Source organism: Lates calcarifer, linkage group LG6 (genome assembly GCF_001640805.2).
Source record: "Lates calcarifer isolate ASB-BC8 linkage group LG6, TLL_Latcal_v3, whole genome shotgun sequence".
Classification (NCBI taxonomy): domain Eukaryota; kingdom Metazoa; phylum Chordata; class Actinopteri; family Centropomidae; genus Lates; species Lates calcarifer.
This window is the reverse complement of record NC_066838.1, coordinates 10,031,671-10,056,508: the sequence shown is the minus strand read 5'-3', so window position 1 is coordinate 10,056,508 and position 24,838 is coordinate 10,031,671. Positions and strand designations below refer to the sequence as shown.

Genomic DNA, 24,838 nt, shown 5'->3' with positions numbered 1-24,838 from the left:
AGACAGTTAATCAGACTGTAACAAAGGCTGCCTCTTAATTTAGTCTGTGTGCACATCAGTATTGAACAAGGAACACTGCAATAATTGACCACCTCATTTGTGAAGATTCTCAGTCATCCAGTTCATGGTATTTCTAAGTTCTGTATGAAGGCAGCTGGACTTTCTTGAGGTGAAGCGTCATCGAGAACCTCAAGCAAGTCCAGTTGCTTCTGTATTGACCACTTCTTGTTTATGTTCATGTGCAATTTGGATTCTTGTGGTTTGGATTTGTGTTGCATGCCTGACCAGCAGGACAGAAATTTAACTCTCACTGTTGTATGTACAGCAATAATCCAATAAGTAAATAAATGTCCTGGCTGAAAATGTAACAACTTAATATGGTAGTTAAGTGTGGATACTGTAAATATAACATATAAAAGAAAATATAATATTATGATTGCAGTTATAGGTTTTTTACATTTTGCTGAAAATGTATTTACATTTAATTTAATCTTTAACCAATTTGGACTTATTTACTAAATCACAATTTATTTAAAGTTTAAAGGTACATTTTGTAATTTGAAAAAAAAAACCTCAATACAGTGCTGTTATACATACATATCCAATGGGGTTAATTTAAAGTTAATCCTGTATGTAAACATCCTGCAGACTTTGTGAATTATAAATAGATTTACTCAACCAGGAAAGTGTTTCAGTTCGCTGAGTCAGTAGTTACCTTTGTACTCATTGATAAGGAGACATTCTTATGGTTTTTGTGAGGACAATTTGGATTGTTATTGGTTTTAAATTTAATGAATTCATGTCTTCCAATCCTCCGGTAAAATTATAGTCAACCCTGTTTATAATTCTGGTGTAAATGTTCAGTCACTTGCATCACCATGAACCATCCCAAAAACTGGCAGATAAACTTTAAAGTATTCCCAGACTCTTTTCTGACTGGGTGGTCAAATGGGTCTCACGTTAATGTCATCAGCTCTCCAGACAAACACACTTATAGAAGTTTATCTGTAGTCTGTTTCCATGTTCCAGCTCTTTCATGACAAAAGCTTCTTTCAAGGGCTTGGAGTCTCGTAGAGAGGATCAAAGTAGCTGATGATGGCACCAGTACAGAGGCGTCTCTTGGATTGTGGATCCTGTAAGGCTGCCAGCTTCAGTATGGATCTCTAGTGTCACCTATGCAGCCCCCAGGGGCCCTTTTCTCATTAGAGTGTCTGCATAAGGATCTGTTTGGCCGCCAGTTCTCTCCTCTCTCCTGTTTGTGTTTGTCGATGTTTTGATGATACTGAGAGAGCTCACAAGTAGACACTGTTTGAAAAACTGTGTTGGTTACCATGGTTACTATGTTCTGTCAGTACAAACTTGTCATTATACTGTATGTGGTACTGATCTGCAGTGATGGAACCTAAACAAATACATTTGCTAATATATGTATTATGTTAATCCAAATCATGATCAAAACCATTAACTTAACCGCACGTTACCATGACCACAAAGGTCCAGTATACCTGTTACCATATGGATGCTTTTTCAGGAGACACTCCCTCCCTGGTTCATATTAGAGTGTAACAGCAAACAGCCTATATGGTGATTTGGTAGACTAGCTCACAGGACTCCTCTCACCACTGCTCATTAGGGCTTTGCGTTTTTGCTGAAAGGTTTGTGTACATTTGTAATTTTTGGGACTCATTTGAAAATCAAGAGAGCAGATAAAGTACTTGAGTGGGTTAGATGTAAGGACAGACACATGCGCATTTTCAAATGAACCCTTTTGCATGTGGACATGTACATACTCTCACCATGAACCAGCTGATACTTGTGGTCTGTAGTCATTTCATGGGTGCTACAAATGTGCAGACTCAGGAAAAACATGTATACATGCACACACACACCAACAACCTCTGCAGTGGCCAAGGCCATGTATATCACCACAAGTTTCATCAGAATGAGAACAGGGGACTGAGGGGCTGTGTTATCAGCAAAATTCATCTGAGGTCTGCAGTAAGAGAGAGACTGAGAGACAGGGAAGGAGAGGGGAAACAAACGTAAGCAGTGAGCAGTGTATCATTAGGGAGACAGGTGCTGCTTCTGCACATTAACTGGCAATGATGTCACCAGCTGGGTGAAGCTTGGCGTGTGGGCCGGCTTAAATAGGAAGGTCAGCGCAAAAAAGTCAAACAGGGCGTCCAGAAAAAAATAGGCTTAGGTGGAGAGGAGAAACGGAGAAGGAGGGGGAGGAGCAGGGGGGAAAAATGAGGCGAAGTGCACCATGAGGAGGAGGAGAAGGTGAAAGATTGCATAAGGACACAGTGCTGCCTGCGTATGTATTCTGATTAATGAGAAAAAAAAATCATACAGAGAAGGGGGAGTATAGAAAGAGACAGACATGAACAAAAGAACAATAAAGATTGTGAAGGTGTATGTGTGGGTGCATGTGTGGAGTGGTCTCTGCTGAGCACTTCCATTTTTCTCTTGCTGACACTTTCCAAAACACCTGCCCCCACCAAAGCCCTCTTGCAGCCATTGGGAGAGTGGCACTTAAATTGCCTCCAGCAACAATATCCAGGCTTCTCCACTGTAATTTACACACATCAGAAATTGCTACTCAGAAATGCTCAGGCGTAGTGGTTTAAGTTGCCTTTTTTTTTTTAATATGACTCACAGTGGTCATGGTCACTTGGTGATCAAAATCCTGCATTATTGACAAAATCCAATCAGGCCATTCATATGACCAAAGAGAAGAATAGGAAGAGAAAGACAATACACACCTATCTCAGTTGACGTAATCATGATAGGCATGCAATGGGAGTTTGCCTCTGTCCTCTGGTCTTTCCATTAAAGGCTACTGAGAGGTTAAAATTGACAAAGGGAGCGGTCTGATTATCTGCAGTCTTTGCCACTTTCTTAACTGCTTCATTAAAGGGGGACTGCAGGCAAGTAGGACTCAAAGGTCATAAAGTCAAAAAGTTACATTTCAGGGAGGCTTTTATTTGAGCAGTCATCAAAGGAAATATTATTTGCCCCAAAAAATCATGCACAGGTTCATGCAAGTGTGTGTGTGTGCGTGTGTGTGCGCAACACTTCATTGCACCACATCAGACAAATTCCCAGGGACACAAACTTCTATTATCCTCTGTTCCTTCACTGAGCCCTTTTTCAAATGTTTTCTTCTCCTCTCTTATTCCCTTAAAATCCTTTCAGTGGCAGGTTACACCACCTTGGTTTATATACATATAATTAGCCTTACAAAGTGCCATATTCTTGCCATATTCAACATTATAGTCTAAATTTAGATCTGGAGCTGTGCTGTTCAATTAATCAGTTATGGCTTTTTCATATACAGTACTCCATCACCTGTCATACTACAAATGCAGGTCTAAAAATAATGTATGAGCAAATGTCAGTCTAGCACTTGTTTTTATTCATTCATTGCAGCAATGGTTGCTAAGCAGTGTGCCCGTTGCAAGGCTGAATGTGTGTAATGTGTAATATCAATGCATACAAAATTGCCAGGTCTCAGACTGGCTGAAATTCTTGCTGTTAGCACACAGCGTTTCCTTTAGCAAATGGGCCAGAAACAGCAAATGTGCATTCAGTGACCTTTATTTGATAGCTCAGCAAGTCTTCAATCTGCTCAGCAAGTCATACCAAATGTATTTTGAAGCACATGAGTGAGCTCATATACCCAAAGTAATAAATATGTATTTATGTGCTTTCTTCAAAAAAAAAACAAAAAAACTCTGTGAATATATTTTTCATGCATGACAATTTTTAGTGTAAACATTTCCCACTGAAACCAAAAATTTAAACATGCTCTTATTGATCTGCATAATCCAACCTAACCCCAATAATTTACTGATGGACACTGCCTCTGCCACAATGGTTAAGGTGTTATGTAGTAGGAGGTCTCTCCGGGTTTGTATCCATGTCAGTTTGATCCTGGGTATGAAATGTGGACCAGCTTTCACTCTTAAAGTGATAGCAGAGGGTGTTTGCTCATCCAGTACATGTATTTTGAAGAGCTGGAGAAGGCTTATGCAGTATATCCCACTGGGTGTTATGCTCAGATCACTGATATGACAAATTCTGTTCTCGTATACCTGGAGTGAGAACTGTATCTGTGGCCGCTGGGTTTTGCCAAGGTTGTCATGGCTGCTTATTGCCAATAAAGTAGCTGTGTTGGCTTCATCTGACCCCGACCTCTAGTGGTTACTTATTTGCTGGTGAGTACGAAGCAACTTGGATGGAAATCTCTGGATGAAACACTTCTCTATATTCTGTCATTGTATATATTGTGTTTGGCTCTGTTGTAGAGTTTTGTGTATGTTTGTTTTGCAGTCTTAAAAACCATTCCAAAATGTTCACTTAACACCCACACCTCATTACGTTTTGGATTTACACCTTGGTGCAGCACTGCGCCAAGGTGCTACTAGAGGTGTATTTTCTATTTCTGAATTCCACCTTGGACTGAGGCTTGACACGAGGAGACCGGCCAACTGGTACAACCAGTGACTGGCTGTAATACCTTCTGCCTGCCCTTCAAATAGCTGTTAAAAAGGCCCACGGGCAGCTAATCTGGGCTGGCGTCTGGCACTGGTGAATTGGCAGCGGAGGTGATGGCGGAGAGAGACGGCTGCTATCGGAGCTGGCAGGCCTGGAAGAGAGCTGAGTGTCACCTGGTGGCTGATGGTTCCTTTTCACTGATTACTGAGCATGAAGGCTGGAAAGTGAGAGAACAGAGGGGCAAGTAACTTAACCAATGAAGAAGAAGAGAGCTAAAGGATCTGGTCTGAGTTAGTAAATAGAGGAAAATAATAAATGTAGGATCCACAGTCGTCGTTGTGCCGTGTGGACCAGGACAATCCAGATGAGTGAGCAGGTCTTAGAGAAGATAAAAGTGTAGCACGGCAGATACTTTTTAGACTCAGTAGAGCAACAGTATAAGGTTGCACACCTTTAGGTCTCATTTCAAACACAAGACTTCAAGTTGACATTTTAACTTTGGCCCACCCTTCCCATTTTTGTGCTTTGCCTGAGGTGAAAAAGTAAAGAGACTGGGGTGGGAGGGAGGCTATGGGAGAGGAAATGACAATCTCTTGAAGGTCACAACAAATCTGGGACCTCAACATTCTTTGTCAAACCCCTGCAGGTATGCCCCATTTAGGTGATGTATGCAGTGACATGCCATAACTTAAAAATGCAGCAACAGGAGTCAGCTGACTTTGTAATTTTTCTACATTTTACTTTTTTTTAGAGATGGACCAACAGCACTGTTTTAAAGAACACTCATTCATTTCAGTGAGGCCACACAGTGGGGGAACCTTCACAGAGGGCTCTGGCACAAGAAAAAAAGAAATGTCTCTGCTCTTACCAACGCAATGCAGTATCATTTGGCAACACACTGCATTAGTCAATCAAACTTAAAAATTGCACTCGAAAAATGTAAAAGTTTCAAGGAATTTTACTTTTTTCAAAGTAAAAATTTTTACTTTTTTCAAAGTAAAATTCCTTGAAAAATAAAAGGTGAAATTGCACTCTTTACCTCATAATTGTCAGGACATCAGAGGATAAAATGATTTCTGGTCCATCTACTTTTCAGAGTATGATAAACTGCTCTGCTGTGTTTTGACACCTGCTAAGCTTTCAAACTCATGGGTGTATGACTCCATTTGTATTACATCTTCTTGAGAGGTGGCAGAACTACTGAGATCCTTCGCTTAAATAAAAGTAACAGTACTGCAGTAAAAAAAAAACACTTCATTACAGATAAAGGTTCTGCATTCAAAATCATTAACTGTAAATGCACTTAACTTAATGTGTTTAAAGTATCAAAAGTTCTCATTGTGTCGGTTGTTTTATATATAGTATCTCAAATATATATCTGAATATATTTTACAACCTATTTTATAGATTGATCCTACTGTATACGTTTATAACCTCTGTAAATCTTAATCTGCAAAGAAATGTTGGACTAATATCTCTAAAATGTAGTGAAGTAAAAAGTACAATATCTCTCTCTGAAATATAGTGGAGTACAAATATGAAGTAAAATTGATGTTTTCAGGTAAAGTACAAGAAATGGATAAGTTTCTTTCCACCTCTGATTTTCTTACTGGTCCAGAACCTGTAGCAACACACCCACACCAGTGTGGTGTTGGTAGTAGATATGTCATGTAGCTATGTGATTCAGAGATGATTTACCCTTTACAGTGTCTTGACTCAGACAGCTATTACTACTACATGACTGACATTTCCCTCCATTATTTTTTGTGGTGCAGGTAATAATAAATAAAGCTGCAGTGTTGGGGGGGAGATCATGGGAACAGGGGAAAACAGGATAGTAGGACTTTATGAAGAGAGCGGTGTCCATTAACACATGCTTTGTGCGTTGCAACAAAGGGTAGTTAGGTGGTGCTCAAGACAGGCATTAAAAAGATGGACACCACCTTGTTCACAAGCTGTGGAAAAAAGCCACAGTGATAAGAAGTTGACCGCCTGCATCCACACACACACACACACACACACACACCAACACAAAGTTGAATTAATTTCTAATCTTCTTCTCATTGTCTCTTTTACTCTCACCTCTTTCTCACATGAACAATAAAAGCTTGACATCTTCTTGGCAGCGTTCAGTGCGCCTGCCGTCTTTGCAGGTATTGTGTAAACTGACTGCAGAGAGGAGAGATCTGCTGCTTCCATTGATTTTCATTTAAGGGATAGTGCTCTCAGCTCATCACCTCCAGGCATCCCACAACTTAGAAACATGTGTGTGCTTGCGTGGGATGCTGCACCACACAAAGAGTTCGATCAGCATCAGCAATTTCACCTAAACCGCTTTTAAAAACCTAAATAGTTTTTCACAGTATCATTATGCATTCCAAGCCATACATGTCACAGAAAGCTAATTTCCTTTTGTTCCCCAGTTCCTGCAGTGTGATTTGATGTTGTCTTAATGTAGTGTAAATAGCCAGCATGTGCCAAGTACATTCTTTTAATTAGCAAACCCAACAGACCTGCTGATTAGCTCTTTATCTTCATAAGTGTCTGAGCCTGAGCTGCAGCTGGACCACTTCCTTGTTACCTTACACTAGGCTAGCATGTCCCAACAGGTCTGGAACAAGAACAGTGTAATTAATATGTTGTAGTGTGCCATCTACTGAGCAAGTACAGATGGTTTTCTTACTGTGGTCTATGTACATTTCTTGTATTTGTCAAATATGAAACTATTTAATTCTTGCACAGTTGGAAGCTTGGTAGCCCAGAATAGTAGCAATGAAAGTATCCTGCTAGTGTGACCTCTTTGTCATAGAATTACCTTCTTGCAGGTCATCCTCCATTAGGGAGCTGCCCTGCAATCATTTCTCAGGCACTCCACCAGACAATTTTACCAGCATGATTCTTTAAATAACTTTACAACCCCACAGCCTCACATGATAAATGACACTATTATGTTTTTTTTTTTTTTTAACTCAAATTCTCTTTCTGAGTTTCTTTTGCCCTTTCCATCCAGAATGGGGAAATTGCTGAGTCATCTCTCATCCTTGGATTTGTAATCTTAAGCCAATGGGTACTAGGCAGAGGCACATGATGTTCTTTAAAGCCAGTATAACTACTGCAGCATTCCTCTTCACTGCCATTAAAAGGCATTTGTTACCATTTCATGAAATGGCCTTGTGACTATAAGAGGAAAATAAGGTCCAACAAAAATCAATGACTGGATCCTAACTGTGTAGCACAAAAAAAAAAACCCGAACAGCTCTCTCCCTGCTATCTGTTGTGTCCTTTAGTTGATGATTTCACTTCATGATAACACACGTTTACAACACAAAGCCTCACGGTCTCATCTGGCCACACAAACACATAGCTGGTAGTTTATTGTGCCCGTACCTCTGGCATTTAATCAGCTGTGTATCAGATGAGCATAGGCCTGCATGGGCCAACACCCCTTTGAGTGGGCTGTATTCAGTTTCCACATGTTGTTCATTATGCATGGACACAATAGACAACAAGAGATTATTTTTTTAAGCTGCTTTACTCTTTCAGAGAGAGTGATGGTAGCTGCATTGAATGATTCTAAAATGTCACACTGCAGAGCAGCAAATCAAGTTTTGATTGACTCTGAAATAATAGCAACAAACATTAAAAGCACTTCTGTATGTGTACACAGGGAACACACTCACCTATGAGCTGCTGGCTCATTGTACTGAATTTTATGCCTGTTCTTTTGACACCTGCATTAGTTTGATAAGGAACAGTGAAACTCTATGTCCACAGTTTTGTGAGGGAGTTATGGAGGCAAAAATGAGCCATGTAATTAAGTGTAGGTCACTAGTTAATTATTGTTCATTAATTAGTAGAATTTAATTAAATTCTTGTTTCATACCCTGCATTGTTTTTCCACACTGTTGTGGAGGCTGGTTCTAGAAGAATATTTCTATCAGGTTGTGTCTGAAGTGGCCTTGTTGATTAATGGAGCTTGAGAGAATTTGGACTCAGCACAGGCCACCAGGAGGCCAACAAGGGCTCCTGTTACTGCAGTGCACTATGGCTGGACTCATTTTGTTTTTGCAGCAGTGCACCAGCTGAGTGGCCCACATACTGAATGTAAACATAAAAGCAATATAAATTATGAGATGGGATTTTTTTAAAACCATAAACTGTTCCATTTGAATGTGAATTAATTACATGATAAAATATGTTTTATTTATAGAAATACTCACTGATAATATTTAGGTTGGCACACAAAACGCTCCACAGAGAACACTGTTTTATTCATGATTATTCTATTGTAGTATGAATAACTTCAAGCTACAACTCAATACAATGACTAGTTCTGTATGTGCACTTAAATTATAGGGATTACATTTATGGTCTGATTCATCATTATGCTCATTTTGAGAGGTTTTATCTTTGTCCTTGCAGGCAGATGAATACAATCTTAATTAATGCATAGGCTTATCACTTTTGTTTAAAATCCAGGCTTCTTCTGCCTGACCTCACTCACCTGCCTGCCTCAAACAACATGTCAGTGCAGGTGGTAGAAAGAAATGCACATACACAGATTGTGTGAACAAAGTGCACGCACCTGCATCTCCACTAATAGTGAAAAGTGTTGACTGAAAGTGTGTTTGCTTGCCAGCAATGCCAACCAGAGAAATTACAACAATGTAATTAAACTAAAACATTGAAGGCTTTAAAAGATGGCTTTTACAATGAAAGGTAAACATGTCCACTTTATTACAATTTAAAAGGGAGCTGTATTTTAATCCACTAAATGATGACAATATCCTGTGTGTATCCCATGATTGTAGCTCTAAATCTACCCATTATTGTGTTGCTTAGGCTCCTGCTTTACTCTCTACAACTCCCTTAGTTTATACACAGAAGATACTCAAAAATGTGGCCTGACAGCCTTAAAAAAATACCACAGATTTCAAAGTGTTTTATTGATAGTAAAACAAGAATGAAAAAAGAAAAAAAAAGAAAAAAACATCACAAATTGTTTTTGTGTAAGTGTTTCCCACTGCTGTGGTCATTTTAGTAGCACACAAGCTTCTCAGGATACTCCAAGTGTTTTTTAAAGGTATTACGTTACTAAGGCCTTCAGGCAAGTCAACAGCTGGCAGACCTGTTGCTGTGTAGCCCACTGGTGTTAGACTACACACAAATTGACACCCACCTGCCGGCAAGCCCACACCTTGGCTTGGCTCCTCCCCCCATTGGTGGGTGTGTGTGTGTGTGTGTGCACTTCTGTGTGTATTTTTGAGTAATGTGGGAAAATCATAGTGACAGTCCCACTGAGCTCCTCCCCCTCCTTACCTCATAAACCATTTGAGTTAAGGGGGAGGGGCTGTACTACTGCATCATGGAACACATGGGAGTTTCCTTGAACAGGTACACTCAGAGAGGGAAAGACACAGCGGCAGCTCTTGGACGTATTTCCTGGTGTCATCTGAGCCTGATTTTAGTGAGAGCCGCTTGAGAAAGGAGGACTTTTGGATTTTGTCCTTGTGTTTGTCCCGAAAGTCTCTGGCAACACACCTGACAGATCCTGGAATCCTCGGGAAAACTCCCCTCAGAGGAGGGGATGAAGTCAGACGGGGAGCAGGGAAAGTCTGGTGAGTGAGTGGAAGCGACAAGTGCAGTAGCTGCTCTTTGCACTGTTGGTATGAAGTGAGTTTCTGTCCTGTGCTTTCAAAGGTTTCCCAGTAAACAGGTGAAGGTGGCATGTTCACTGTCTCTCTGGAGTAAAGATCCCAGGAGGGAAGATCTGTCTGTTTTTTTACCTTGAGGACCGACATGTTCATGTGTTGGCAGGTGTCATGTCTGATAGTGAGTCATCCAGTCAAGTCACCTGTTTTGGTGCTGAGCCGTTGGGAGACTTTAACCCACACTGACCTCAGAGTAGTTGTTATTGTCTGAACATGGGGGCAGAGACTGCACCATTAATTGATTATGCTGCAGTCAGTTGTCCTTAACGTCAGTTTGGGCTAGGACTCTTTTCCCAAATTACTTGCAGAGAATGAACTGGTAGAGATCTGTGTTTTCTAACATCTGCAGACATATGGCCGGGGATCCAACCTTTGATCTGTAAAGTCAAAAGACTGAAAAATATGACCATGATTCTTACTGGTTTGTCAGGGAGTTTTGTCACTCTTCAATGTATAGACCACAGTCACAAAGATCTATACACTGATCCAGACAACTGTTTTACGTAAAGAAGGTATTGTGTTCTATTTATTTAGTAAACACAGTGGTCTGAGGTCGTTGGCTGCAGTTTGTAGTCTGAGTGCACACACAGGATTTTTTGCTGCATCAGCCAGGCTTGTTTCAGACCGTTTAGCCGAAAAGAAATGTTGCAATTGTGAGAACAGCTATAGTTTTTTTCTCCACTGTTTTGCCTCAAAATACCTGCATTTTATCTGTATGCTGGTAGTCCACCTCCTCTTCAACCTTTGACTAAAAATAGCTCTGACAGAGAGGTAAAAGTTCACATGACAAGTGAGCTGTTATGTGTGTATTCTGCCTTAGGTTTTTTGCTGAAATTCCATTTGCTAGCAACACAGAGATGTGGTATAAAACTGGTCAAACTGCGTTACTATGTTTTTTCAAGCACTTTTTGTAAATCTTTCAAGCTTAAGCTCGAAGTGTGGTGGTGACACAATTAGTGCTTTCAAAGCGAAACAAACACCTGGAGGCTATGGATGCTATCTTTGCCTAACACTTACTACAGCCATCTCAGGTGTGGTTATGTATTTGCAATTGTGCTCAGTTACTCACCTTCTGTCTCACATTTCTGTGTCAGCCTCAGTGATTACCACTTTGGTCATTTGTGGCCTGTCTTTCCAAACTGAAATTGGACAGCATTAGTCATGCAGCCATTATTGCTTTTAAGCATAGCAGCATCATACCTGCCACTGTTGATTTCCAAGCAGAATAACAGAGCAATGTACAGGTTGTGATCGTCTCTGTGTTAAATCCACATCAAACCCCAGTTCCTCCGCTCTGTCAGGCCTGCCAGTCAAGCATCGACACCCAAAATCATTTCAGATTACGTTGCTCCTTTATGTCTCAAGACTGCCACTCAAAGCGAAAGCAGTGTTTTCAGATGAGTGACATCATGTCAGAGTGGGCTTAACCCTGTGGATTAATGCCCTCTGTGAACCATGCTGTGAAACAGAAGCCAGCAACACAGAGCTGGTAACTGACCTGACACTCACTGAGGATCAGGTGAGGAATGTGGGTGTGCACCTGTTGTTATATGTACCTGAATGCGTACACATATCCATCTGTGCATATATGTGAGTCAGAACACGGATGCATGTGTGCGTACTAGTTTGTTTCCAGCAGGCTCAGCTTGACAGCATAATTGCAAGAGCAGCTCAGTTTGGTCCTGGCTGTATAATTGCCTTCTTTTTCTGACTGTGCCGCAAGTTGAACGCAGCAAGCGGCTCCCTCAGGGTGTTAGCTGGTTTCTTCCCATTGTGGCAGACGCAGAAGACAATTTGGAACGAGTTAAAGATAATCAGCTGCCTGTCAGAAACAAGTCAGAGTTAATGGTAGAGCAGCCGTAATAATCATGGGACATGCTAAGTCAGATTTGCCACTACTTTCTAAAAGCATGAAGCAACTTTGTATTTCAATGAGGACAGACTGATTGGAGCCTCTATTATGTCCCATCTCTGTGTTTGAACACCTCAGCGCCTAATCACATTTACTCCACAGCAAAATTTGGCTGCTTATTTTGTCACTGTTACAAATCAAATTCATCTCACTGTTGGCTGCCGTTTTCAGGCACCGTCCATTCCTCCTCACCTCATCAAATATACATGGACAGATGACAGAACTTGCTCTCTGTAAGTCATAGAAAAGGTAACTTACATTTGCGGTGACAGACTTTTTCGGTCTTGCAGCTTTATTTACTGTAGCTGTCAGCAGAGGCCCTGCTCATTTTGAAAACTGGGAACAAATGTAACTCCACGACCATTAGCTACATATTTCAGCCCCCGGAATCTTATTGAGCATCTCGAGTGGCAACCAGGATTGTTTTGGCACCTCCATACTCTAATTTGTCTGCCAAATCATTGGCTTGACTTTTCCAGGTGACAGTATTTATTTTTGGCAACAGAGTATATTTATCGATGTGTGTGTTTGGTTGATTTGAAGGAGTGCAGCGTTTCGTCACAGTGGTAGGAGCTCTACCTAACACAGGTACACTGACTGTGTGTGGACTTGCATACGCTGTTTGATGAAATATCCATGGTGACACAGTGCCTGCCCTCCCATTTGGCCCTGGCTATAAATAACAGCATCGTTAGCCTTCGGCACCAAAGGTCATTCCTCAACTATATGCACGGAGATACACAGACACACATACATCCTGTTCACACCTGCTCTGTCTCATAAGCATGGACACATTCAAACACCTCTCAGCTTACCTGTCTCAGCTAATCTGTCCATGCACCTAATAAGATGAATAAGTTGAATTTGAATAAGTTTAAGTCTGTGCAGGGATTGACATAAGACCCAGAAATCTCTCTCTAAAACAGATCTTGTTTATTGTTCCTATTGCATCAGACATTGTTGCTTTGTCATAAATTTGACTCCCACTCATGCACAACAACACTGTTCTCTGAAAATAACCACCACAGCTCATCAAGTACAACCATGGCAGCAATGCCTGGCCTGATGCAAACAATTAACTTTCTCATCCTGACTGATATAAGCCGTCCAGAATAAAACCTCCACCAGCAGCTTCTGTCTGGAGGAACCAACTTAGTAAAGCACCAATTCATTAACACACCAACTCAGACAGCAATGTGCACATAATTAGTTATCCCCCAAAATAAGCAAATAGTGCACATTTCTGCAATTACAATATCCTGGAGTGGGCTGATTGTGTTTTCTAGCAGCATTTATTTGCCAGCTGAATGCCTACTAATACAAAATACTGGAGGATGATAAATAGCATAGAGGTAATAAGGAGATCACGGAGGAGGATAGTTGCCAGCCTGCACCTTCATTATCACTTCTGTGAAAGGGTTGCCATTTTGTGTCTTTTGCAGTCTCTTATTCCCCTGGTTGTATTTTAATGACTCCATCCATCCATCTTTGTATCTACCAAGCCATCTTATCTTCCATCCAGCCACCCATCCCTCATGACCTGAGCAGCATCTCCTCCAGTTTCATGGAAACTCTGCTGCTAATCTCCATGACGAAGAAATTCAAAAAGCTGTTCATATTATGCGTCTCTCTGCCGCCTCAGAGGGACAGTAATCTCACTGTTTGTGGTTCTCACTTCATAGATGGGAGACAGACCTTAAAAGAAATGCATTGTTTTGACAGATTACTGTCAATTCGGCACAAGTGTAGACTGTGAAAATGAAAGAGAAGGCTAGTTATATAAAAGGACACCAAAAATGAATATGGTTGTAAATCTCTCGTGCTCAATCCACCAAAAAAAAAAAAAAAAATGCAAATTTACTGCAGCTAGTTTAGTTACAGCTCACAGTGAGTTCTGTTTGCATGTTTGTGTCTCTCAGAGTGAAGAACAGTGAAGCAAGCTCTGGCCAGTGCAGCTGATACTATCCACAGAGAGGCAAGAGAGTTTTAAGCCAACAGACGCAGATTGTGGTGGAATGCGGCTGAGATTACTGCCTATCTTTCTCTGTGATCAGTTTTTTTGCTCGCTGTCAAGCTCCGCTGTAACCCCACTCTTGCACAAGTTCAGCCCCCATTACTCCAAGGACCTGAAGCATGAAATAGGCTTGCCAGCATGTGGATGTCAGATCCTGTGATGTTAAAGCAGAGACTACTTGATCGACACTGGCTGACTAGGGGGGAGGGAGTCGTGCCGTGAGTGACATCGTCATTTAAATCCCTTTGATGTAAATGAATGGTGACGGCCTCAAATCCTGTAGAATTCAGTTTGTAGTTTGTTCAGTGAGAGCATCTAGTCATGGAAAATGGCATCTTAGTTGATTAATTGATACTCATATAGGCTTCAATCTCCATAATCACCAGTTGAAGATTACAACTTTCAACTTGAGAGCAATTATGAGTTTAAATGAGGCTTTAGACCACAGGGACTTGGGGCTTGCCCTCCACACTGGTGTGCTAATCAATAAATCGCAATCCATCCCAGTATGTGTTATCCTGAACACCAATCTCTCTTCATCATTGTCTCCATTAATACAGAATATTAGTGTCTGATTTCTATGATGGAGTGCCCCAAGGCAAGGTGTGTTTTTTCCCCTCTTTTTTTTTTTCTCGTTTTCATCAGGCGTGACCCTGTCATCTCCTCAGGCGACACGGGGAGATTGTTCCGCTCATGAGAATTGACTAGCTAATCCAGAGCAAAGCACTCCCAGACAGAGCAGACACTGCGGGCTGCCTTCATCAGTCAGAGCTTAGGCGTTGCTACCGTCATGAGCCACTGATGAATTTGCTATCAGTGGTCCATAAAGATGAGTCTGTGTGTATGTGTGCGCGCGCAAGACAGACACACACTCTGACTTTTATTAATGACTCCGGCAACTCATTCAAGATGAAAGGCTGTATGAAATATATTTTGGCAATCTGCCCTGAATGACGCGTGCAGGAACGGATGTTAAAAGTGTGCACATGTACTTTCATTTGTATGAGGACCTGCATGTGAAAATGATGCATTTTGCCTTTGCTGCCTCTTTGGCAGATTTTTCTCACCTCATTTGTACCCATGACAATCATCCTCTCTTTGTGTAGCATAATATTAAATAGCTCAAATCACAGGCAGCCAGTTGCAACAAACTTTTAAAAAAATGCGTGTTTGCAGGATTTAGTTCCTCATCTACAGTTGATCTCTATAATTTATGCCGACCTTCTTGAGATACTTTACATTCCATAGTTTTTTACAGGTAACTCCATTCATTGCTATATGATATGTAATTTAATCAGCAGACCCTTGAAACTTTCTTGAGTTGGGCAATTCATCATGAACATCAGGTCTGTGTTAATATTTGTCAGTGTTGTGTTGTAATGCAGTTTAAATGTAAATTGATTTGGGAAGTCAGCACTGCATTACCCGCAGGTAACTTTGACAATGATTAAAGCAGACTTGATGCTCCGTGTGATGAATTACACAACTCAAACAAGTTTTACGACCATGACTAGAGTTTTTTTTTACTATCCAGAAATAAGTGGTAATCAATAAAATGTCAAATTTCTAAAACACAGCAGCGTGGTTTGCAAAATGTTATGATGGAAGGTATGCAGGATTTTTAGTGCACTGTACTTTAAGGAGGGTGTATCTCCAGACAGTGTGGTTAAGTAACATCCAAAGAAACGTTTTTCAGTATAACATTGTTTTCCGATGTGGTCTGTGCCCTCAGATAATGGCTGTTTGTGTATATGCCTGCAAACGGTAACGTTAATCAGATCTCATCATGCATTCAGTACAAATACTCATAATTTGTGCAAATACCTATCTGAATTTGTGTGTGTAGCAGAGTGTTTCACATGAATAAAAATATTTTCCCATTCTGAGTAAACCTGTGTTTGAATTGCTCATCAAATTAACAGTTTAAGCTCTTAAAATATACTGTGTTTCTGTATAAAACAGGTGAGAGCATATAATTTTCAATTTCTCTTCATCAGTTTTCTACCACTGTACATAGATTGTGGATAAATCCATGAAATTCATGTGCTTCCTGGGATATAATCATTACAGGGAAATGGAACCATGTCGGAGGGGGGTGCATTAGCCTGAAGGCACTCTTGCATGTTCTATAGAATAACACCAGTGATTCTCATTGATTTTATAGGAGGTGTAGCTGTTGCTCTGTCACAAAGACTATAGAGGCAACAGGAAGCAGGAAGCGAGTGAACCCGAGGACCCCAGCTTGAGATGTGTTGTAGATAAACATCCACTGTACATGAAGGCTCTCAAAAAGAATATTGCTACATAGATAGAAAATAATTATTAAGTATTATTTTCTTTAATAAGGATAATGAACAGGCGTTATAATTACAAAGTACTTACTTGCCTAGGTAGCATCTTCTGAATTTTAATTTGGCAGGAGGTAGAAGTTCACATGGCTGTGTTTGATGAGCTCCACTGCTGACCTCCGAGCGTCCACTTTGGCTCATCACTGGGGCTTACAAGGACATTTTTGTCATTGTCTGTCTTTGCTTTTATGTGCATTTGGTTACAAAAGAATGATGGAGAAAAAAAAACCTGGCAAAAAATTTTAATCATATCAACATGAGCACTCTAAAATCAATAATTTATTTATTTTAGGTGTATTCAAAGGAGTGCTGTGAGGGGTTAAGCTTTTAACCCAGTGTGGCATCTCTGAATGGGTTTTAGAGAGAATGTGTTTGAATGTAATTATTCAAGCAGGGCCACGGCTGAGTTGCCAAGTCCAAAACAAATAAGAGGATGTGGGCTGTTCACCTCCCTTCATGAAAGCACTTGCTGCTCACATTCTTGACCCCGACTGCTCTTTCATTCCCTTTTTTATTTAACACATTCCTGATTTGGGCTGTTCCTTTGTCCCTGCACAACTGTGGCATAATGTGCTGTGCGCTCCGACTGCAGATAAGGTGTTACTGTACATAAACCCATTCATACTCTTGGAGGAGAAATGATGTTGGAGTCTAGCTAGTGGTGCACTTCTTTACAGCAATTTCCCATGATCAGATATGACATTCTTCATTAAGATGTATGTTTGGAAAGAATCCATTATGTAGCACTGAGGCTGGACTAATGACGTGTTGATTTTGTCAAATGGGATATTTGCAGTAATCAAAGCAGTAAATACACATAATGTGTCTAAATTTACACAGTTAAAGTAATATCCTGTCAAGATTTTCTAAAGTTAGTGTGCCTCCACCATTATTTATACATTGTTAAGCATTCTGCATAGAGTATGTAGGGCTGCCTGTGACAGCAGCAGCATTTATTTTGCCATCATCTGCTCTACACTGTGGGTCTGTGTGTCCTCACTGCAAGCAGGCTGAATGAGAATTCAGTAGGAACAATAGGCCTGTTAATTGATTTTGTCTCCAGTAACGGGCAAAAATTGAACCCCACCCCATCTTCCCCTCCCACTCACTCTGAAGAGGGAAAACCAATCTAACCCCCCCCCCCCCGTAGACACTTTGTGTCATTCCCTATCAATTTTCGACCTCCAATCCCGTTGCAGCCAAGTCCAATTTCAGCTGCCTCGTGGCCACTGGACTCTTTGACAGATTGCTGGACCTTTTGCAGCTTTGGTTTCTGAAACCTGCTGTTTTTGTAGAATTGGGAGAGGAGGAACTGGGGGGAGAGAAGAACAGTTTGTGGGAGACACTTGGAGTAACAGACAGAGAGAGGCAACTCTTGACATATAATCATCAAAAGGACGCCTCAGAGAAACATAATGTGTTCTGGTGAAATGAGATTATAATGACTGACTGGTCTTTGTGGACCCAGAAAAAAATAAATGTTAAAATCTTAGGGTCTAAATAGTGTTCTCACGCAGCAGGAAGAGGCCTTTGTAATTTTTGAAGAAAGGTGTATTTTTCTCCTTAGATGTTCAATGTCTTTTTGCGCAGTTAAGTCCACTGAATGGGGACAGGATGACAGATTTTGTGTCCCCAGAGAAGTGCTGATATTTTGGAACAGTTTTATGACTGGTTTCCACCATACCAAAGCTGTCACACAGAGGCTGCCGGATTATTTAGGAAGACAGTCTCAGCCATTTTGCTTAAATCATACAAATAGGAAATGACACTGATCAGATTCATAATTCACTGGTACCAACTGCACGTCTGCTGATGCATGGCTGCTATTATGCAAATGCACACATTTAAGCAGTCATTTACATCAGTGACCGAGGATGGAGATTTTATTTACTGTTTCATTGAATCATAATAACTAGAGGCGAGCGCGTTTAGGGAATTGGAACAGAGTGGATGCAGAGATTGGGGGGAGGAGAGGGGTTCAATAAATGCACATATTTCTTTGCACATCGAGAGAGACAAAGATCAGTCGTCATTAGCCTCAGTTTAATCCCTGCGGCACTTCACAGTTGCATAAGACTTCAGTCAGAGAAACACATTAAGATGGTACTATTTAAAGAAACTCCCCGCTCACAATTTTTGAGTGTTTCTCGGCACCAGTAACAGAAAACAGCACAATAATGCTTTTACTAGCACACCTGAAAATAACAAGGTTATTATATTAATTTGCATACACACAAACATGCTGAATTATGACCCTCGCACTTTCGGTGTGACAAAAGTTGTCAGCCATTGCACAGAGGACCCTCCTTGGGAATGAGCTGTATGGAGTCCTGGAGGGGAGAGCAGCAGAGATAGCACTTATCAGGAAGCTCCCACTCTGACTGTCATTTGTAATGCAGAGCTACACTGCATGCTTCTTGCCGACCTAGAGGCTATGTGGACATTGAAAAATAGGTGGCTGTCCTCATGGCTCTCCACCCCACCCCCCTCCACCCCCAACCTCTTATCTGGGGTGCTCCAGCACTGTGCTCCCCTACAGAAAGCTAGAGAAGACAATAACATATCTGTTTCCACCTCACACACACTGCTAATAACCACTGTGGCATATTTATACAGATAATCTTAAATTTCCTATCATAGATGTTGAGTGTCCTCTTGCTGGTAAAGTGCAGGAATTTCACCAGTCATCAGTGCAAACAGGTTTAAATGTCAACCGCCCGGTTGTTTTCTTCTGTGTTTATGACACATGACTGCGTCACAGGGTGTTTCATGTAAGTCAGGAAGCAACAGTAAATTCTTCTCTCTATTTTTCCTAGGCTTTTTATCATGAAGCATCTGTGTCCTCATAAATATTTGAGAAGGGGTGAGGATTTGGTATATCTGTTCTTGCCATCATACAAACATTATGTAAAGCTTGAAGGCAGTGGTTTGACTGAGCACAGATATTTTTCTTTTCTTTCTCCAAAGAGTCACAAGATAAATCTGAGGGACTGTGAGATGATCAGTGGGTTACAGGAAAGAAGCAAAAACAAATTTACACAACTTAACAACTTAATATTTGTATTCTGGACTTTTCTGTAATCTTGGCTTTTTTGTGAAATATTGATAGTTTTAACTCTTTGGGTCAGTTAATGAAATTAAATCATCTGAGAAGTTTATTAGAACTGCCAACAACGGGCTCCAACTTGTAAGGGTTTTTTAAAAATTATTTTAAATCCTTATCTGAAAAGTAACTAGACATTATAGTCGTCAGATAAATGTAATGGAGTAAAAAATAAAATATTTCAGTTGTAATAAATAAAAATAAATGTAGTGGAGTAGAAGTAAAAACTAGCACAAAATGAAAAAAATTAAGTAAAATACCTCAAGACTGTACTAAAGTACAATACTGCCACCACTGTCTTTAATTTAACATTTTAAAGGAAATTAAAAAAAAAAAAAAAAAAAACAGTGATGAGCAAAATGGAGTTCAGGATGTCAGTTCAAGGTGGATAATGATAGATACTCAATTTTTACTCAAAGGCAATGCAGAACAAAAACTTAAAACTTGGACTGAAAGTTGGGTGAGTCTTATATCATGTGGATGTTTGTGTAAGCTCAGTAATAAATAGTAACTACAGTAAAAGCTGTTTTCTGTATGTTTAGTCTGAACTGTGAACAGTTATTAAAGCAGACAGCTGCCATTATGCAACCAGTCTACTGTGTAACGTGTCTGTGGATGAAACAGTAGTTATTTACATTTTTTGCACTGTCCTATTTATGTCTTCTATTTGTCTACAGCAATTAGTCTCACAATTAGTCCCCCCACTAGTGACGAAACCCAAGAAGTAACATAATTCTATAAGGGAATGAGGGTCATATCAGCCGTAATTGTTAGCCAGAATTTATAGGTTGGCTATTAGAGATAAAACCCACATTTTCAGTGTCCTGTTCTTTATTTATGACTCCATATTTTGCTGCCGTTGCACAATCAATACATGCACACTTTATGAATAAGTAATCGAATCGAGTATGTGACTATTATAGGATTTTTAAACACCAATGAACTGTATCTTGTGGTTGGCTGTTTCCAGAATGGGCCAGCTCTTTGGTTTGCCAATAAGGGTGTTGCTGCTTGAGTTCCTCTGTAAAATGTGGTTCTATTATCAGGTCCATTAAGTATACCTCTGTGTAATGACACTCCACACGCCAACGTTTTTCTCTCGACCCTTCTCCTAATAACCCCTTTTACATTTCATTTTCATTATTTAGCGGGCAGCCCTTATCCTCAGCCTCGTACATTTAGTCAGTGAACACAAATTAATGGGCTCAAAAGCCCAGGACAGCTTGCAAGTGTGAGTAAAGCAAGGCTGCATGCACCACATGTCCTCCATTTTAGTTTGTTGTTGCAGTTTGTTGTAGTGTTGAACGTCTCTAGTGTCCTTACACAACATATCAATCACAACTGTGGGTGCAGGCCGGGAAGATGGGAGAATAACACCAGGTCTTGCTGTAAGAGTGAAGACTGAACTGTTAGTGTCATTGTCAAACCACAGGATGAAACATAGATGTGTCATTCACATAGGTGTCATTCAGTAAGATACCACAACAATGAATGTGTCAGTAGTGACATGATACTGTGAATGTTTCTGGAGTGGACAGAAAAACATGAACATTTGTACAATATCCCCTCAATAGATACTAGTTTTGCTAAGTTTATCGTGTTCACTTTCAAGTGTTGGTTCTACACTATGACAATATTTTAGGCTGTTGTTTTTCATATTGCTGTCACTGGAAACATTATATCATAAGGTATTTTGTATTCTAGATATAGATAGATCTATAGACAGACTAGTGCCTCATTTTTATAGAAAAGCTCCTAGACCTAATCCTTAATATGAGCAAATGCAGTGCTCTTAACCAGAATTTATTTTTTACTTATCTTGAAAAATGTAACATTTGCTTGGAGAAAATGTATGTATTATTTTAATAATGAGATTGCCTTTAAGATAATTGCTCAGAATTGCCATGTAAAAACTATTTTCAGTGTGACCAGTCCAGTTCTGCAACACTAGACGAGTTTACCAAATATTGACTCATGTGGTGTTAGTGCTCTACAAATAGTCCCTCCATTACACTGGCAACCAGTTTCTGCTGTCACAACTATCTGAGTTTTGATCAGATCTATCAAAATATACATGATAGAAACATTTCCAGTAGCAATATAACTGAAATCCCTCAGTAGGTTATAGAATCTGTTGGGTCACAGAGACTCAGGGTGCAAACAAAATCCCATTACAAAACATAACAATAAGAGGCTCAATTATTGCTCATTTAAAGTGGAGAATACTGGACTATAAAAATCAAAGTGGAAATGTAAAATTTCTCATCTTCCAAATGATCACTTACACATTTCTTAATCATTCCATGGTGTAACAGTGGTGAAAGACACTGTATATAATGGGCAATATGAACAAACTTACTGTATGAGAGGATTATTTACACTGATGCTAAGCAGAATGCAAAATATTTGCTGAATTGTTGAACTGCTGGACAGCCACAGCCACCAGCTCTGTATTTTGTCTCTTACTGTACACCTCCACGCTTCAAAAAAATCATCCCACCCTTTATTAAAAACCTAAAGTGCAATCTGTATTCTGTCTTTATTTTGTCTGTTTTTGGCATATGCAGTCTCCTCTTCTCAGTTCTCCCATTCATCTCTGATTGATTTTATTTTTTTCAGACAGTAATATTGGAGTTGGGATATAAGAGTATGAAGTATGATTTATGCGAGGCACTTGATAGCGGAGCCGTGCGAGATAGAGCTGAGCAGTTTTCCCCAGCACCCACCCCCATTCTGCCCTGAGGATGCATGAAATTGAGTAGAATGACTCCACTCATTCTTATATAAATTACTCTCCATATGCTCCACCTAGACAAGTACATTCAGTGTGCAAAAAAGACATATTTTTAGATTAAATATTACTTTTTTGAGGGTTGATGTGGGAAATTGAAGTGTGACATTTGTCTGTTGTGGCCTGTTTTAAAGTGAAGTTCTGTCTCTGCTGCTGATACTTTAAAAGCGCTTTGAAACATTTTCAGTGACTCAAATTGTGAGGAAAAATCTATTTCTCTCTGCTGTGGTTTTCATTTTATTGTTTGCTTCTTTGCAACAGTGCTGGGGAGGAGCTCTTTAAAGCACCAGTCACTGAATATTAAATGGATACACCTCTCTTCTTATAATTCCTGACAACACAGAGCAGGTTCAACAGGCAGTCTCCACTCATCTACTGGACCCCACCTACCCTTATGATGTTTATTACTGACAGTAATTTGGCGCAGCAGTTATCTCAATTACAAATGAAACCATAACCTCCTATGGTGATGTTAAATGGATTGTGCATTTCAGACATTACCATTTCTGAAGTTGTGTAGCTATTCAAAGCTAATGTACTGCTATGAGATTAGTATGCATATGACCCTTCTCTAGCTACTGGAACTAAGTTATTACTTTTACTGATTGGCTGTTGAAGCTGCCTGGCAAAATCAAAACAACACACATTTTTCCTAAGAATATACTGGGCTATGTTTTAGCATCAGCCAGTAAAAGCCCTCTTCCCTTTTTTGTGTTGTAGTTCTGCTGCGTGAGGAGGTGGCCCAGCTCCAGGAGGAGGTGCACCTGCTGCGGCAGATGAAGGACATGTTGAGTAAGGACCTGGAGGAGACCCAGGGAGGCTGCTCGGCCGACGTGCTCTCTGCCACCGAGCTCCGCGTGCAGCTGGCTCAGAAGGAGCAGGAGCTGGACCGAGCCAAGGAGGCTCTGCAAGGTAAGGACCTCTCCAGGAGGAAGCATTGTTTGTCATTTCAAACACTAATATCGTCATTATTATGAAATATGGGCAGCGATACTGCAAGAGATAGAGGGCCAAGAGACTGTCTTCAAAGGCATATTGTTCTTCAGAGTATCAGTGGGTCATATTAACAGTATGGCTCTTTTCAATGGTTTCTGAATTAGAATCTTGGATCTTAATAATATATGTATAATATGATTAGTAATTCTAATTAGTTCTGGACCATCCCTGAAGACCTAGTGGTCAGTGTACATATATATATATATATATATATATATATATATATATATTGTTTCTTAACTTATTGATAGGAGTTAAGAAACCATGTCCAAGAGAATTATTCACTACTTAAACACAGAGTAGTTTGCCGTGATTCACAATGAGAAAAGCACAATCTTAGTGTAGTCTACATTTGACAAATGTGTAAATTTTGAAAGCTATAATTTAGTAAGAGTTGGTTTGCCCTGTTGGGCGAAAATGTGAGGATTGGAAGTATGCAAAGCTGAGTGAAGTGGCAGAAGTTCGCACTCTCCTGTTCAACACATTCTGTAATCATTTAGCTTCCAGCTGCTGTAGGTTTTCTGTTTGTCACTCCTCATTCATGCTGAGAGAAAACCTGCTGCATTTTTGCTCCACAGGGCTTGAAACCAGGGCAATTTTTCTTGTCACCGTAATGTTAACATGAAAGTCTGTAACAGTGTGGTTAATGCTGCCCATTAGCTGCATTACAGGCCATTAGCATGTGTTCCGCTCGAGAGATGAAGTGGTATCTGGGGTGAGGGAGGACACTAGGACGTTGACTTTTCAAAAAAACAAAAAGCCACTCTGCGCTGCCCACGTACATACAGCACAGTGTACTGTAGAATCTGTGCTGTATCATCAGAACAATGCTGTATAAAATAGAGAATACACTTGTATACATACAATATAAAAAATCTAAATGTTAACTTGTCTGTATTGGCTTAACCTAAAGCTTTCAAATCAGTGTTTTCATTGTTTCAGCTTATCAATCACCAGCAGTAGACTATAGACTGTGACTTAAGTTAGGCTTCACAAAAATAAGGACTTAAGTCATGACTTGGACTTGAATGCTGTAGGGACTTTGTTGTGACTTGTATCCCTGCAGATTTGATTCAAAAGCAAAAATGATTCAGTGTCAATCAGACAGTGACAGACAGACTTTGTATAACCACACACCTTGAATATTTAGTGGTTAGAGAAATGCAATAAAAGGACTTCTTCTCGAAGATAAATGTTCAAATGCTGTCATTGTAATTCTCAGCATTCAGAGACTTCATTCAGTTTTGCATGTTGACTTGCAAGTTGCTTATTAAAACTTACATGCTGCCTTGTTTGAAGTTTAAAATGAATGATTTTCCACCTGAAAGTGCTGATTAGAGTGCAGTGCAAAATATGGGTATTTCATTCTTTGGCACAGAAAGAGCAAATGTGTCGAATAAATTGAATAAAAAGGAAAAGTTACTGTTTTAGCTGCCATGAAAGATTTGTTTTAATCTTTAAAT

At 40.1% G+C, this 24,838-nt stretch overlaps 1 protein-coding gene across 8 annotated transcripts in view; it reads left to right on the top strand.

Annotated features, from left to right (window-relative positions):
* The window catches only part of kazna (kazrin, periplakin interacting protein a), a 167,018-nt gene that overhangs the window by 117,048 nt on the left and 25,132 nt on the right, over window positions 1-24,838 (top strand). For 7 of the 8 annotated variants that reach the window (XR_007813384.1, XM_018688963.2, XM_018688964.2 and 4 more), the window contains one exon: window positions 23,100-23,291. Coding sequence is in view for 7 of the 8 variants with exons in the window: in XM_018688963.2 (XP_018544479.1) it covers window positions 23,100-23,291 (192 nt within the window). In the remaining variant the exon portion in view is untranslated. Of the gene's footprint in view, window positions 1-9,859; window positions 10,119-23,099; window positions 23,292-24,838 lie in introns of those variants that run through there. The other variant, XM_018688967.2, reaches the window with a different exon arrangement.